The sequence below is a fragment of the Saccopteryx bilineata genome, chromosome 6, assembly GCF_036850765.1.
Source record: "Saccopteryx bilineata isolate mSacBil1 chromosome 6, mSacBil1_pri_phased_curated, whole genome shotgun sequence".
NCBI lineage: Eukaryota > Metazoa > Chordata > Mammalia > Chiroptera > Emballonuridae > Saccopteryx > Saccopteryx bilineata.
In genome coordinates, this window is record NC_089495.1 from 101,149,078 (window position 1) to 101,166,810 (window position 17,733).

The following is a 17,733-nucleotide window of genomic DNA, read 5'->3' on the forward strand; positions in this document are numbered from 1 at the left end:
GCTCTTAAAATTCGAGCCCTAACCCAAATGTATGAGTGAACTGTGACAGTTTATCCAGACTGCACAACTCTCCTTAAAAGTTAGATTTATTTCCTTTAAACACTGAAGGCCTTTTATTTACACAAACATATTTTATCCAGCACCTACTATGTTCCCAGGACTGTTGGATATGGCAGTTAACAACATGCAAACAAACCCTTAAATCCTCAACAGAGTGGACATTCTTATCTAAACAGTGCGTTTCATATATGATAATGGTTTACATTCAGGTAGGCCAAAAAAGCATCTTCAGAGAGCTTATGTATGTGGCATAATATGATACTTTTGACAAAGTGATTTTATTTAAAACTGTGACCATGGGTGTTTGACCACAAAGTCTAAGAACTAATACAGGGAATTCTCATGTAAATTCTTAAAAAGATAAGTTATCCAAATTATTGCAAAGTGACATATAAAAGTAAAAAGGAGGGATAAAGTAGGGGAAATGTTAATTATTTAAGTCATTTGGAACTTAGGGAGGAAACATCAGTTTAAATGTGTTTTGAAGGGACACAGAACTGATCAAAAGCAGGTGTTCTTGAATTTTCTTTGAACATCAAAAGGATCAATCAGCGATCATTAATCCAATCAGAAAGACTCTTTCTCCCCAAGATGTTCCTTTGTAACGTGGAACATGTATAAAAATTTGAATAAAATTTCAAGGGAACCACAGGTTTTCTGAAGCCCAATCTGTGAATCCTCAAAGACTTTGGGTTAAAATCATCTGCTTTGACTAGGACCCATTTCACATTTAAAATATGCTTTTTGAGTTAAAATACAGGTAACTTTAATACTTTACAATAATAGTATACTAATTTACATTTATAAAAAATAATTTTGATATTGGAATATTCAGTTTCAAATGGGCAATGCTCACATTACATAGATCTTGTAATTATCTCATGTTGCATATAACAGCATACATGTAAAGATTTCCTTTTTTTGATGGAATCTAAAATATGTTATGATTCTACATGGAACTATTCACAGAGGCGTAAACATAACCTTGGGAACTGATGCTGAGTAATATAGTAAAGGGAGCGGCACTTCTTGCTTGAAATGTATCCATGTCTGGAGCTGAGAGAGACAACTGCTAGACTTCATGGCATTCTTCTATTTGAAAATGAAATTAAGCTACTTAGTTAAGTGAGGGCATGCAAGTAAACTGCTGGCCATGTCATTACTTCAGCTAGCCAGGTGGGCCTAAAAGAAGATACATGTTAGCAGTCAGGTATTTTCTTGAAAGCTAGCTTTGGCATGTAATCAAGTCCAATGGAAATAGAGGCGTTACCTAAATTTCTAGTCAACTAAAAAGTATTTTGGTGGTAGGAGTAGGTGGGCAGGAAGGTTTTTAGCCAAACAATCCTTACTCATAAATAATAGCCAAAATTTAAAAAGTGTGGGAGTATTTGCAAAGCAGTTCCTAGACAATGGAGTCATTTTAGGGTATACTTCACTTACTAAAATTTGATTTTATGTACAAATGATTTTTTTTAAAGAGACAGAGAGTCAGAGAGAGGGATAGATAGGGACAGACAGGAACGGAGAGAGATGAGAAGCATCAATCATCAGTTTCTCATTGTGGCACTTTATTCATTGACTGCCCTCTCATGTGCCTTGACCATGGAGCTATAGCAGACCGAGTAACCCCTTGCTCCAGCCAGTGACCTTGGGTCCAAGCTGGTGAGCCTTACTCAAACCAGATGAGCCGCACTCAAGCTGGTGACCTCTGAGTCTCGAACCTGGGTCCTCCGCATCCCAGTCCTTCGCTCTATCTACTGCGCCACCGCCTGGTCAGGCTATATGAATGATTTTTATATCTAATTATCTCTGATGAAACTATAACTAATGGAAAATTAGGAGGGAAGAGTTTCAAAGGAATAAGGGCAAAATATAAATGAGAGATTATTAGTATTTGTATGCATTAGGTCTAAATGACAAAGGGTTTTTGCCTTAGGTTCAGGGCTGACCATATTTCATGCAGTTGATGTCATGATTAGTCTTTTTTCATTCAGGCAACAACGAAGGCAACTTTAATAGAGTAAACTTTTCAATGTTAAATTCTAAGTATGCAACAGATAGCATATTATGGAAGTAGTTCTGAAGTGGATGAAAATAGGCCTATACTTGTCCAACCTACAAAGCTCTTTGCCTGATCCCCATCAATTAGGAATGTGAGTCCTAAAACATGACTGTTTTTGAAGTGCCTACTTGGGTTCTTTAGGATATAAATGTAGACTTCTACATGTTTATGATATAATTTTTAACACAAAGCCATAGAATATATAGGATTTCAAAGTTGCAAATACGAAACCTCTTTTGTTATAGTGATCAATGATATAATTAAAAATATTTATAGATAATATGCTAATATTCATAAAGTTGGTCTGAATATTATCAACTTTATAATAGTTTTGTGTTTCTAACATGGGGCAGAAAGCCCTATTAAGTAGAAACCTAATTTATTAATGGTATCTTCTATATTCATTTCATCCTGAATGCAGTGCCTGCATGGCTTATGTCCAAATATTTAATAGTGTGTTTGTGATGTGTTATGTTCCAAAGATTTCAAAGTAATAATAATAAAAGAAATATGTACACATCTAAGAAATTATTTGAAAATCTGATAATACCAAGTAAGGAAAAAGTCAATGAAGTCTTGTAAATCAAAGAAATAATGTACTTTCCACATATTTAAATTTTGTTTTAGTTGCCATTTTGAACTACATTAAAGTGGTTGAAAATATTGAGATCTTGATATTGTTATTATGTTTTAAGAGAAGTGGAGTGTATTGTAGATATATAATGTACAGACTGGATATTCATTCTGGAAACTTCTAATTTACAGATAAGACCTAAGTAAAAGCTATTGGGTCAGATACCTTAAATTAGTAATTACTTGAAACATTCTCTCCAGTAGGGATGATTGAAGAAAAGAGGGGTTTTCATAAGCTGCCTTTTGTTGGAAAATGATATTCCTTCCTCAACACTGTTTTCACTCTGAGTGTTCTATGTGTTAGGCAAATTGCACAGCAGGATCATTTATTTAGCATGAGCAGGCTAAGACTGGCTGTGCTTTCAAAGTCACAACCAAGTTTTAGAACTTGTTACAGGAGTCTTTGAAGAGCAGGAGTAACTGAGGTTACATTTTTATGATGTAATGGATACCTTTACTTTGAGGTATTAATCGTCCGGTTCTTGCACTTGAAAATATTTTAAAGTATCCTTAAGCAATCACTGAATCAGAGTGAGGAATGTATTCAGTTCTTTTTAGAGTGATTAGGCATGGGCTTTAAACAATCCCTTTCAGTTTAATTGCTCTCTGCCTGGATTCTGGAAGAATATTACTATACAAAACTTGAAAGCCTAAAGTATGAATAGAAACATAATTGACAGACTACCTTTTGTTATATATGTGGTAAAGTGAATAGAACATCAGAATAGTAATTATATGATTCTTGACTTTGGTCCCAGCTCATGAGTTTGGGCCTTAATTTACACTAAAAGAGGTTTGCACTAGGTTTATTTTTTCAAAAGGCCCTTTACTAGGTGTTCTTGTCTACATTACAAACACTGGACTTACCAGTGAGCTAACAGCTACGTTGGGATAAAGGCCATTATTTTGATTAGTTTTTTAAAGAATTTCGCTCACAGTAATGTTCTTTATGGAGATAGAATTACATATTTACAGAACCATAAGGACTCAAAGTATATTTTGCCCAACTCCTTCCCTGACTAAAGACAACTGAACCTGGAGAAGTAGCCTAGTCCATCAAGGAGTGTTAACATGTCAGCAATATTCTGTTCTGTCTTGGAGATTCAAACAAACCAGCACATTTTAAAATTTTAATGAATTTCATCTACAGTGTGTATATCCAGTATTGGGAGTGCATACTGTTTCTTAAAATCTCTTAAAACTTAGTTTTTGACAAAGTAATCAAATTATTGAGAGTAATATTGTAACTGAAGAAACCCCAATAGAACCTTAGTTTGAACGATCATTAAAGGTTATATCAACTGAAAAAATAGATTGTGTCAACTGAAAAAATACAGATGGGTACCAAAGGCCATGAACACATTAAAAAGATTGCTTTACTGAAGTGTGGCAGGGACTTTTAGGCTGGACTTGAACATTTAGCTAATACTGGATTGGATCCCCCATCAGTCAGGGCACAGACAGGAATGGATGGTTTGTTTTTTTTTTCTCTCTCCCTTCTCTATTATCAACCAATAAAATTTTTTTAGAAAGACGTTCAAAATTAAGCTAACACCAATTGGGATTTCTCTGTGGATGACAAGAATTTTTTCTTTTTTCTTTTTGTATTTTCTCCCCCAAGCCCTCCCAGTCTCACACACCTGCAGGGGTTCTTTGATGCTGTTGTGCCTGCACAACACGCCCTCCCTGCTGCCATTCCCAAGTGTCGGCCTAACCAGCTGCTTGGGACGACTTTTGAGTGTTGGTTGGCTGCAGCCTGTTGATCCCATTTCCTCCTGCTCTAGTTCGGGTTAGGGAGTGGCTCTCCCAGGACTTTCAATGTTTTTGAGCCAGGGCACTGGTATTCACATGGCTCCCGTGTATTGTTTTCTTCCAGGCAGTCTCGGGTAGCGCTTCAGCTTAGACCTTTATTTTGCATTCTGTCATCTCAGGCTGCGTGTACTCTCTTGTTTCTGCTCTCTCCCCACATCCTTCCCAGTTTCCTGTTAGCCAAAGGGATCGCTCTTTCTGAACAAAAAGTTCTCAGAGCGCAGTGGAGCCTCCCGGAAAATGCTCTTCTCTTCCGTGTGCGCCGGATAGGAGCGGGTGTGGGCCAGACACTGAACGCCACTGTCCGGAGCGCTGAAAGGGAAGACCTGAATCTCAAGCAGAGGCGGGACAGGTGCGATTCACCGGAGAAAGGCTGGGGGTGTCTTGAGCTAGACAAGGAGTAGCGTTCACGCATCTCGGGGACGGAGGGAACTTTTATTTAGCGGGATTTGTGCGGAGAGGCCCAAGTCTCTCTGGGGATATTCTGGGTCTAGGAGGTGGCGGGTTGCACCAAAGGGAGTCGGGAGGAATCTCTCTAGGTTCCCTTTTCCCAGCGCGGGCTGCTGTCCATGAACCGGAGGGAGCATCGCCACTGGCGGGCTTTCGGGGGTTGGCTGCGGAGGTTTCTCGTCCTGCCGGCGCTCGCGTCCATCCCGGAGACTCCAGACCGCGGGGGGAGTGGGAGGTTGTCTCGTACCCTGGCCCCCTTTCTACCCGCTCGGGTCGCATTCTGGGTCAGGACCCCTATATCATCCCGAGGCTGGGGGCGCAGGGGTCCCTGGCGGGTCGGGGTCCGCGGTCCGCGGTCCCCTTGAACCACCGCAGTCGCCAATGGCCCGAACCGGGCGGAGGAGCTTGGCGGCCCCTGCCCGGAGGGCGCCTGAGCTGCACAGACCCTTCCCCCTCGGCGGCCTCCGGGGGAGCGGAAGATGGCGGCAGCAGCTGGGCGCGGGGCTCCTGGCTACGGCAGAGCCCCCCGCTGACCGCCGCCGCCGCCCCCGCCGGGCGGTGCTGTATCCCCGCAGGAGTCGGAGAGGATGGCCGGGGCCAGCGGCCAGCACCACCCTCCGGGGGCCGCGGGAGGAGCGGCCGCCGGGGCCGGCGCCGCGGTCACCCCCGCGGCTGTTTCGGCGGGGCCTGCAGAGGATTCGTCGGACAGCGAAGCGGAGCAGGAGGGACCCCAGAAACTGATTCGCAAAGTGTCCACTTCGGGGCAGATCCGGACCAAGGTGAGGCGAGCCAGAGGGGAGCGTGGAGGGCGGGACGCGGCGGGCGCGGAGTGCAGGAGTGAGGCGGCGCGGCGGCAGGGGCGGGGGCGGGGCTCGCGGGAGTCGGACCGCGGGGGCGCGGGGCAGGGGCGGGCGCGGGGCCCGCGGGAGTCGGACCGCGGGGGCGCGGGGCAGGGGCGGGCGCGGGGCAGGGGCGGGGCCGGGGCCCGCGGGAGTTGGACCACGGGGGCGCGGGGCAGGGGCGGGCGCGGGGCCCGCGGGAGTCAGACCGCGGGGGCGCGGGGCAGGGGTGGCGCGGGGCAGAGGCGGGGACGGGCCCGCGGCGGGGGCGGGGCTCGCGGGAGTCGGACCGCGGCGCGGCGGGAAGGGACTCCCGGGCGGCACGCGGGAGGCCCCCGGGTGGGCTCCGGGAGCTCTGCGGGCAGAGGTGGAGGGGGCTCGAAGCAGCGGCTCGGTTGGAGCGTGGGAAAAAGCAGAGGCGCTGTTGAGAGTTCCCACTCAGGGAACTGAAAAGGAGTGTTTTATTTTTTCGTCCTCCTTGCCGAACAGTGGTTCGGTCGAGTGCGCGTTGCTCAGTGAGAGAGCAGGCCGTCGAGCTGGGGCTGCGGCTCCCGCCACCGTCTCTTTCCCCCGGCCGTAGCCCGCCGGTCCTGGCTCTCTCTGAGAGGTGGGTGGGCAGGTGACACCCGACAGCTCCTTCGCCTCCTGCTGCGATTAGGAAGCCAGAGCGCGGCTGGTAAATGATGCGGTTATCCGTCCTCTGCGCGGCGCCAAGTGGCGGCAGACCAGGCTTTTACGTCGTACTTTCCCGCTAAGTGCATAGTTCAAATTTTACCAACATACCCATGATTATTTCTAATAATGAAAAGTAACCTTTTTGTATTCTATGAAGCGTAGAATTCCGTGTTGCTCTTATTATGTAACAGGTACTGTAGATCTGTGAGAAGTCAAAGTGGAGAGTTTTCATTTGATCATGAACATAAACATAGCATATGCTTACGACTGAAGGATTATTTATATATGTTCATTTTCATCAGAGTTAAAAAACCATCACATGGAAAGTCTGTTATCACTGAAAGACTAATGAGAGATTTGAAAAATGAAGTATAAAAAAAAATTGGATTTATGTCCTTTAAAAATAAATTTACAAATTATTCCATATTTTTATGAGAATTTGTTTTATAATGTCAGTAGGACCCCATATGAAAATGTAACTTTTATTATATGCCTGTTAACTCATGTTGTATTAGTTTGTCTTCCCTTTTCCCTGAAATAGATGTGTGTTAGCACACACAACTGTTAACATTGTGGTTAGTAAAAGGTAAAAGGTTTAGTCATCTCTAAGAGCACATCTTGTAATTACTTTTAAAAGTGACATTGCTGTATGAGGCCCTGGGTTCGTTCCCCAGCATCTCCACCAAAAAAAAAAAAACAAAAAAAACAAAAACTTTGCCTGACCAGGTGGTGTCGCAATGGATAGAGCCTCTGCCTGGGACATTGAGGACCCAGGTTAGAAACCACCAGGTCAGGGTGGGAGGGGCTTGAGCATGAGGTCATCCAGTTTGGGGGGAGGGGCGTTGCAGGCTTCAGCGTGGGATCATAGACATGACCCCATCCATGGTTGCTGGTTTGAAGCCAAACGTGCCGGGCTTGAGCAAGGGTCACTGGCTCTGCTGGAGAGCCTCCTGCCCCCACCCCCACCCATCATCAAGGCACATATGAGAAAGCAATCAATGAATAACTAAGGTGCTGCAACTATGAATTGATGCTTCTCATTGCTCTCTTTCTGTGTATCTCTCTCTGTTTCTCTCCCCCCTTGCTAGAAAAAAATAAATAAAATTGACATTTTAAAATTTTATATCAGCTGTGATAAATTAAGGATGTGGGGTTTAATATGTTTTAGAAGATTAAGGCTAAACAAGATAGGAGCTTTCCTAACAATGCCTTTAACATTTGAAATCTTAATTTAAAATTTTTTTAAATAAAACTATTAATAATAGGCAAAATGGTAAGTTTTAAAAAGTATATTTTAATTTTTTTTTTTGTATTTTTTCTGAAGTTGGAATGGGAAGGCAGTCAGACAGACTCCTGCATGCGCCCGAACGGGATCCACCCAGCATGCCCACCAGGGGGCGATGCTCTGCCTATCTGGGGCGTTGCTCTGTTGCAACCAGGGCCATTCTAGCGCCTGAGGTAGAGGCCATGGAGCCATCCTCAGTGCCCGGACCAACTTTGCTCCAATGGAGCCTTGGCTGCGGGAGGGGAAGAGAGAGAGACAGAGAGGAAGGAGAGGGGGAGGGGTGGAGAAGCAGATGGGTGCTTCTCCTGTGTGCCCTGGAGGGAAATCGAACCCGGGACTTCTGCACACCAGGCCGACGCTCTACCAATGAGCCAACCGGCCAGGGCCAAAAAGTATATTTTATATATTTACATTTAAGTGGTTAATATTCCATGCACACTTAAATCAGATTATTTAGTAAATTTATACAGTTTGAAAGAAAATTTAGAGGTAGCTCTAATTTGAATTGACTAAAATCAAATAGCAAATTTGTTGAGAGTACCACTAAAATTTGTAGATTTCATGAACTCATGGTAATAGCTATCTATGATTGTACTCTTTAAATTTGATATTATTTATGATTTGGGGCAAAGTATGTTTATTGAGACCAAGAGTAAATTTAAAAAGCACATTTATTGTTAGTTTTTCACTTAACTTTCTGGTAAAAATTTGAGCACATTAGTGATAATTAAATGTTTCTTGAATTTCCTAAGATGTATGTAATTTCAGAAGTTTTGCATTTTATTCTAGTTCATTTAAGTGCATGTAAGTTAATCAGCATTTTCATATACAAACTCCTAAGATCAGGGCCTCCAATGAACTTCACTGTCATTTCCTGCCCCATCCCCCAATTCAGACTGTTCATATATGCTACTGATCTCATCAGTTACATTTCTTTAGCATTTAAACTGAGGGCAGTGAGGTAATTCATAGAATGAAAACTGCTAAATTTAATATTGGTTCCCAGTCTTCAGTTATGATCCAAATAATAGTTAAGGGAAAAGATCTTTAGAAAAAGACAGAAACTCGTTTTATCCCCTCCACAGATATGTAAGAGGGGAGACCTTGGAGCAGAAGAGACCCAGGACTAGCCCAAGGCCTCGTGGTTTTTATGACAGTGGTGGCAATTCTTGTTCCAACATCCTGAAGATAGACCGGGGGACCACCAAGTTTGACAGGTTGTGATTACTAGTCGCATCTTTGATCTTGGTTGAGAAGTAACCTGGGATGGTGTATGCAGCACATGTACACATAGCTACATACACACATGCTTATGTATGCTCTTTACAAAGCATTTATGCATGGATGTACAGACAGCCTACAGCAGAATGATAAAACATAGAGATAAAACACTTCTTAAATGAATGTACCTATTACATACTTTGTATATATGGCTATTATTTTGAAAACATAGTGCTTATTTTAGTTGCCTTTAAAATCCTTAGGGTCATAAAGCTCTTTGGTATCTAGTTTTGTTTTGCAGTGAAAAAGGCCATTAACTTTGAAGTGTTTTTTGTTGTAAATACTGGTTAATGTTTTAAATAATTTGAATGTTAGTAAAGAAACTTAATTTAATGTGGCATTTGAAAAGTGTCCAGACTTTTCTTAATTGAAAAAACAGTTCATGCATATAATAAGACATTCAAACAGTGTGAGAGGATATTTGATGATGGGAGGATATCCAGTGAAAAGTACTAACTCCTTCTCATCCCAGACCTTCTAGTCTCTGTCTCAGAAGACATTTTTTTGGTGTGCTTCTAGAAAATTTTTTGCACATACACATATTTCTTTTTATTTTCTTTTTATTTTTTTTTCAGGTGAGAGGAGAGGAGAGATAGACAGTCTCCTACATGTGCCCCAACTGGTATCAACCTGGCCACCCAGCCAACCAGTCTTGGGCCAATGCTTAAGTAATAAGCTATTTTTAGAGCCTGAGGCTGATGTATTCAGACCAACCAAGCTATCCTTGGTGCCCGGTGCCATGCTTGAACCAATTGATCCACTGGCTGCGGGAGGGAAAGAGGGGGGGGGGAGAGGCAGGGGAAGAGGAGCAGATGGTTGCTTCTTCTGTGTACACTGACAGAAGGAATTAAATTTGAGATGTTTATATGCCAGCCCAATGCTCTATCCATTGAGCTACTGGCCAGGGACATACACATATTTCTTTAAAAAATATTGATGGGAACATTCTATATATATGCTGTCTTGTTTGTTTGGAGATATAATACAGAGATCATTTCTTTTTAATGATGATGAAGTATTCTATTATATTAGGTTGAACTAACTGCAGTTGCTATGTCAGTAGGCCAAAAAGGTTGAAAGTAGAACTCTGATTGCCAGGGCCAGGAGGACGGGGAAATGGGGAGGTGTCAGTCAGGGGGTACAGACTTTCAGTTATTAAACAAATAAGTTTGGAGGTTGCTGTGTTGTATACTTGAAATTTGCTAAGAGAGTAGATCTTAAGCATCCTCATCACACACCAAAAAGGTAACTATATGAGGTGATGAATGTTAATTAACTTAATTGTAATATTTCACAAGGTCTGTGTCTATCAAATTATCACATTGTATACTTTAAGTGTATACAATTTCATTTGTCAGCTATATCTCAATAAAGCTGGAAAAACTGGTCAAAATGGGAAGTTTTATATGGTTCAACCCAAAATAGTAGTCATCATTTAACCAGTTCTCTATGGAAAGGAGTAAGTGTTATTTTAGGACAACACTAATCTCAGGCCTTTTTGCAGTGGATATGACGACTTTTTAAGTAAAGAATAAGCCTGACCTGTGGTGGCGCAGTGGATTAAGTCTCTACCTGGAATGCTGAGATTGCTGGTTCAAAACCCTGCACTTGTCTGGTCAAGGCACATATTGGAGTTGATGCTTCCGCTCCTCCTCCCTTTCTCTCTCTTTCTCTCTCTCTCCTCTCTAAAATGAATTAATTAAAAAAAAAAAAAAAAGAATAAGACTGGCATGCTTTTGCCCTGCTGGTGGTGGCTCAGTGGATACAGTGTCGACCTGGGATGCTGAGGTTCCTGGTTTGAAAGCCCCAAGTCGCCTTGAGTGCAGGCTTGATAGCTTGAGCATGGATCATTGATACATCCCAAGGTCGCTGGCTTGAGTCCAAAAGTCACTGGCTTGAACAAGGGGTTACTGGCTCTGATTGAATCCCCTAATCAAGGTATATATGAGAAATAATCAATGAACAACTAAAGTAACTACAATTTGATACTTCTCACTCTCTCTTTCTCTCCTCTCTCTCTGTTTCTTTCTCTTCCTCCTTCCCTTTCTGACACAACTTCTCTCTCTTAAAAAAAAAAATAAAAAGACTGGCATGCTTTTAAAATTAGTGTCGTTTAATAAAATTCTCATGTACTTTCTACTACCCTCCTCATATCCCCGTATTATATATCTTTTCATTTTCTATTTTTTCCCTGGTTTCTTTGTCTTTGGTGTCTATTCTACTATTTTTATCTTTTTCTCTTGATTCCTTTCTTTATACTAGCTTACTGGAATTTCAGGTAGTCTCATCTAGCTACCTAGATGCTAAACACTAAGTTATTTTATGGCTGCCTATATTTCCCCCAAAGCAAAAATAAATCACTTACATACAAAAATGGAAATAGTAGTGATAGAGGAAGCAGCTATAACTCGTCATGTCACTTTCTCTCTCTTTACCTTTGGCTGTTATTCCCAAAGTCTTAATCCTGTCTTGAGGTGGTTGATTTTACATTCTGATTTACAGTTGTAGAGAATTTCACAGGTATTTCCTGAGAATGGGACATTTTGAAACAACACTAATACTCGGACCAGCTTGATTTTGAGCATGAGTGTGAAGGAAGCTTTGTTTGTTTGCTTGTAGCCTTTCTTTTTGCAGGGGATGGCTTGGTTGGGTTTATGGATTAGGATTGTTCACCATTATTATTAAAGAGGATAAACAAATAGAAATTCTGACGTGACTCATGTCTGCCAAGGTCTGGAAGCTTCATGTATCAAAAGCACCTCCTAATTGGGTTTATTATGGTCTCATTTATTTTTTGACATTTATATGTCTTCCTACATTTGATTTTGAATGTCCATAAGTGAGTCTAAATTTAGGTAAAACTTACCTAAATACAGGAAAGCTCTTCAGAGTTTAGCAACATTAAACCTGGATTAAGACATCTCTTTTAGCCCATTAAGAAAAGCATAATCACCACATTTTTCAGTTAGTACCTTGGTTTTAATTTTAACATGAAGGATGTAGGAATGAATATACACTTATACCTTTATAGTAAGGTAGTATATATGGAAATACTGATTTCTATTTTTCATTGCTTTATGAGATGTAATTTGTATAATGAAAACATTTTTTTTTATCATAAACTGTAGGTAAAGTAGACTAGAGAAAACTTAATGTTTTTTAAATTGTAGATGGCAGACCATTAGTGGTTCATGGTGGTTCACATTCAGCATTTAAAACAGAAACAGCATAGATTAGAAAATATTATTTAAAACTTTTAACCACAGTTCTGAGTAGAATCATCGGATTGGATAATTATCCAAATAGGGTGAGAAACCGAGATGTGGCCAGATGATTATTAAGAAATGCGAATAAAGTCATATCAACAGGTTTATTGTTCAGAAACTCAGTATAATATGAGAGGCAAGTAGGCACTCTTATATTTTGATAGGTGATGAGCAGGAAGCTATCATGAAAAATAAGAATAAATAACATTCGGCTAGGGTGGAAGTTGGCTAACTTTTTCTGTAAAGGGCCAGATAGTAAATCTTTGCATCTTTTTTTTTTTTTGTATTTTTCTGAAGCTAGAATTGGGGAGAGACAGTCAGACAGACTTCTGCATGCACCCAACCGGGATCCACCTGGCATGCCCACCAGGGGGCGACGCTTTGCCCACCAGGAGGCGATGCTCTGCCCCTCTGGGGCGTCGCTCTGCTAAGACCAGAGCCACTCTAGCGCCTGGGGCAGAGGCCAAGGAGCCATCCCCAGCGCCCGGGCCATCTTTGCTCCAATGGAGCCTCGGCTGCGGGAGGGGAAGAGAGAGACAGAGAGGAAGGAGGGGGGGGGGTGGAGAAGCAGATGGGCACTTCTCCTATGTGCCCTGGCTGGGAATCGAACCCGGGTCCCCTGCACGCCAGGCCGACGCTCTACCGCTGAGCCAACCGGCCAGGGCCTAAATCTTTGCATCTTTGTGGGCCGTACAGTCTGTATCAGAACTGCGTAGCTCTTCTGTTGTGTAAAAGCAGCCACAGACCCTACTTCACTGAGTAAGTGCAGCTGTGTCCAGTAAAACTCGAAAGACACTGAAATTTGAATTTATACAGTTTTTCATGTATCAGGTATTTAACAAAAACATTTAAATAAGAAGGTAAAAACCTTCTTAGTTTGTGTCTGTACAAAATTATGTGCCAAAAGAACATGGCCCATAGATGTTACTTGTGGGATGTAGTTTACCCCTATTCTAGGCGAATGGAAAATTAGGTTTGCAAAGCGCTGTGAACTTAAGGTGCTACTCGATACGATCAGCATTTAAGGGACAAATAAAGCTAGATTTCAATCCATTTAAAAATCTCATCTTTGTAGAACATTTTATTTTTAGCTTGGTTTGCGTCTTTGCTTCCATTTTAATGTGAACTAAATATAGACTGGAAATTTTGTGTCTTGATACAGTAATATATGGTATAACAGCTTTTTTTTTCCATTTTGATTGCCAGTTAAACATGATAATGCCATTATTAAAGATAAGAGACATAATAAATAATTTATTAAACCTTCTAGGTATAACTTAAGATGCATTTTTTGAAAGTATCTAAATTTAGAAAGCTTTCACTTAGTTTAAGGTTGCGTGTTTGCTGTTGTGGTGGGAGTTGATGAAAGGTTATATGAAACTACTCTTGTAAACGACTCGGGTCTCCTTTCTGTTTCCAGGGTGCAGTGTTTCACTCATATTGGATTTGTTAGGCTTTACTTAGGAAATGTGTTTATAAGCTAAGGTTTTAATTAAAGAGAGTTTGTCTTATGTCTAAAAATAGACCTTTAAAAAAGACCGTAACATGTTAGAACATTACATTTTCCCTTGGCAAATTTGTTTGGTCTTGCTGGGTACCAAGTATTTTTCTCTGTCAATATTTAGTTACTTATAAATACGTTTATATTTTTGATTAGGTTAAGTGACTTAATATTTTCAACAACCATTATTGCTAATAGCCTTAATTTAGCGTTCAGTGTACATTGTTTCTATTTTTAGATTGTTTCTAATTTTTTCAGAATGGACATATATTGTAATAATTTCCCCCACCCCTGTTTTTTGTTATGAGGATATTTGAAAGGCGCTTATTTTATACCAAGGAAATAAGATTAACTTTATCATGTGTGGAGCTGGAATCTTTAACCTTCTCATGCCATTTGAATACCAGGACATTTTCAAACCACCAGAATACAATTTGGTACAATAAATATTTTTAATATAAGGTTGGAGCATTTATGTCAGAAATTTTAAAAACACCTTTCTGCCTAGCATTTTATTGTTTGCTCAGCAGTTTTATATACATGTTCTTACCTAACAGTGGTGTAAAATTATCTGAATTTTACAAAATGATAAAACTGCTACTGAGTTGGACTCTCTGCTGAGTAAATGGCAGGGCTGCTCAGAAGCAGGCCTTCTAACTACTGTACTATTGTTCCTTGGCACAGTGGATACAGTGGCTGGGTTCCAAATGCCTTCTTCCAGTAGTCCCAAAGCTTCTTGGGTTGGAACCCTGACATGGACAGTGTACAAGTAGGGATGTGCAGCAGGCAGTCTCCTCACTTTGCTTTGCCTTTCTCCCTCACACTCCCTGCCCCTTCTGCTCTCCCCTTAAATTCATTCCCCTTCTCCTCTTCCTTTCCTTTCTTGTCCTTCCTGGCCTTCCCTTTATTTTTTTTGAAACCTGTGAGCATGTCTCTCACCAATGTTTTAGGTTGCATAATGCCTTTTTGCATTTGAAACCCATTGTTTTTTGTGACATATTTAAGAGTATATGTTTGAAAAGTAAATTGAGCAAAAATTTCAGCTGAGGCTCATATTCATTTTAATTCCTGTTAAGAAAACATGGGATTTTTTGAAAACATATTTAGGACACATTTAGAATAAATTGTTACAGGTTTTTAACTCTTCAAATAGGTTTTCAAAGAAAACTGTTAGTTTCGCTTCCATAAGGTAAGATTTTATTTTTAAAAGGTCATGATATAGGGCCCTGGCCGGTTGGCTCAGCGGTAGAGCGTCGGCCTAGCGTGCGGAGGACCCGGGTTTGATTCCCGGCCAGGGCACATAGGAGAGGCGTCCATTTGCTTCTCCACCCCTCCGCCGCGCTTTCCTCTCTGTCTCTCTCTTCCCCTCCCGCAGCCAAGGCTCCATGGGAGCAAAGATGGCCCGGGCGCTGGGGATGGCTCTGTGGCCTCTGCCTCAGGCGCTAGAGTGGCTCTGGTCGCAACATGGCGATGCCCAGGATGGGCAGAGCATCGCCCCCTGGTGGGCAGAGCGTCGCCCCATGGTGGGCGTGCCGGGTGGATCCCGGTTGGGCGCATGCGGGAGTCTGTCTGACTGTCTCTCCCTGTTTCCAGCTTCAGAAAAATGAAAAAAAAAAATAAAATAAAATAAAAAAAAAAGGTCATGATATATATACTGTAGTGTTAAAAAGAATTCTATAAAGTAATTTTCCATTTGGCCTATTAAGGCATAGTTGAAGAAAAAATATGAGTAAAATTTATTTTTAACTAGCTAAGAATGAAAATGGCATTTTCTCTCTGATGAAAGGAGAACATCTCTGTCATTTGTGGAGCGCAAGGCCCTGGGAATCAGCTTCAGAACGAAAGCACTTCTAGTACCATGTATCTACCTGTGTGCTGCTTCTCATTTTTATTCCTTTGTTGCCCTTCAGTTCACTCACAAAGATATTTATGGTGTCCAAAGCACTGTCATAGGTGCCAGGGATAGAGCTTAAAAGAAAAATAAAACAAAATAGACAAAAACCTCTGCTCTCATGTAGCTTATATTTTAATGCAAGAAGAATTTATCAACTCATAAATATGTAAAATGCATGTGTTAGAAGGTGAGGAGTGCTATAGAGAAAAGTAAAGCATGAATGGAGAGGCAGGGAGATGGGAAGGGGAGGTCTTCCTGAGAAGGTGACATCTGAGCAATGAGCCAGGCAGGCCTCTGGAGGAAAGCCAGTCTGGGCAGAAGTAACGGCATCTGCAAAGAGCAAGAGAAAGAAGCTACAAGGAGGAGGGGATCAGTGGGGCTGAAGTGAGGGTCGGGTGGGTGCGGGGGGAGCAGGTAGAAAGTGGGAAGTAAGTAATTGTGTCAGAAGTCAGGTACTCGAGAGAAAAGTTCTTAGGGTGGGGTTCATGCAGTTCATAGCGTGGATGGGGTTCAGAGGGCTCCCCCAATTTTCTGCCTATGTGTATGTACTTCAGAGAACAAAACCACTGATTTGAAAAGGGGGATTGCAGAACAGACAATAAAAAGTAGATGAGGAATGCACAAGCGCACACACTAGCACACACTCTATAAGCATTCATATGAGGAAATGCTAAAGTTGAGGGTTGAGTTCAATGAAATGCAATAGAAGCAGCACAGAATAGCAAGGTTCCTTGGAATACTTAGGTAGTGTTGGCTTTGCTTCTCAGCTCCTCCTTAGGTGACCTTAGTTGTGTTACTTCATGTTACAGAAAATGCTAGCCCATTAGTATCTATCTGTGTTTCTCCTGGTCTGCCCTTACCCTTCACTTCCCCTATACAGATAGGTGGGGCTATGTAACTGAGTTCAGGCCAGTGAAATATGAGTGGGAATGATGCTTGTCCCTTGGCCTCTACATCTGCTTTGGGGATTGTTCATGCTCTCTCCTCACTCACCTGCCAGCTAGATGTAGATTACTCAGTGGAACGTGTTTGGAACCTAAACAATGTCATGGAGCAGAGCCTCTACGCTTCTGCCCCCAAACCAGATTGGACTCTGACACAGAGGGAAATGGAGCCTTTTATTGTATCAAGCCCTCTGAGCTTTGAACATTGTTTGCTAACTCTGATATGAAACTTCATGTCTCTGAACTTCAGATTTTCATTTGCAAAATGGATATAGTGATTCCTACCTTGTAGGTGGTAATGAGGATTAAAGAAATACACAGTATGCTTCTGTATCTCTGACTATTAGAAATATTTTTAAAAAATGGTATAGTAGGTGACAAGATGGTGATGGAGTAGGCAGACGTACCAACTTCCACCTCCCAGAACCAAAGTGGATTACAACTTAATTTTAAGAACCATCATCTGTAAAAACCAACTTTGGACTAAACTAAGAGGACTCTTCAACCAAGGAACACTGAAGAAGCCACACTGAGACTCATAGGAAAAGCAGAAACGCGGAGAGGGCTGCCCAGCCTCCTGGAGTGAATGGCAGCCGGGAGAGACTCACGTGGTGAAAAGAGAGTTTAGCAGAGAGGGGAGGGTCCTGAGCCCCAGGAACAAAGCCCCAACCTGCAGCCCCAGAGCCTAGAAGAGGCGTATGGACAGTATTTAGCTGGAAACAAGTCAGGATACTGTTTGTGAGAAAAAGACTGATTTCTCAGACCCGGATTCTTTTTTTTGTTTTTTGTATATTTCTGAAGTTGGAAATGGGAGGCAGTCAGAGAGACTCCCGCATGTGCTCAACCAGGATCCATCCGGCATACCCACCAGGGGGCGATGCTCTGCCCATCTGGGGCATAGCTCCGCTGCAACCAGAGCCATTCTAGTGCCTGAGATAGAGACCATAGAGCCATCCTCAGTGCCCGGGCCAATTTTACTCCAGTGGAGCATCGGCTGTGGGAGGGGAAGAGAGAGACAGAGAGGAAGGAGAGGG

At 42.1% G+C, this 17,733-nt stretch overlaps 1 protein-coding gene across 5 annotated transcripts in view; it reads left to right on the forward strand.

Moving 5' to 3' along the window:
- The window catches only part of DGKH (diacylglycerol kinase eta), a 236,050-nt gene that overhangs the window by 1,724 nt on the left and 216,593 nt on the right, over positions 1-17,733 (forward strand). For 3 of the 5 annotated variants that reach the window (XM_066234070.1, XM_066234074.1, XM_066234073.1), the window contains exon 2: positions 5,590-5,793. In XM_066234070.1, the coding sequence (XP_066090167.1) occupies positions 5,590-5,793 (204 nt within the window). Of the gene's footprint in view, positions 1-3,863; positions 4,917-5,589; positions 5,794-17,733 lie in introns of those variants that run through there. The other 2 variants (XM_066234072.1, XM_066234071.1) reach the window with 2 other exon arrangements.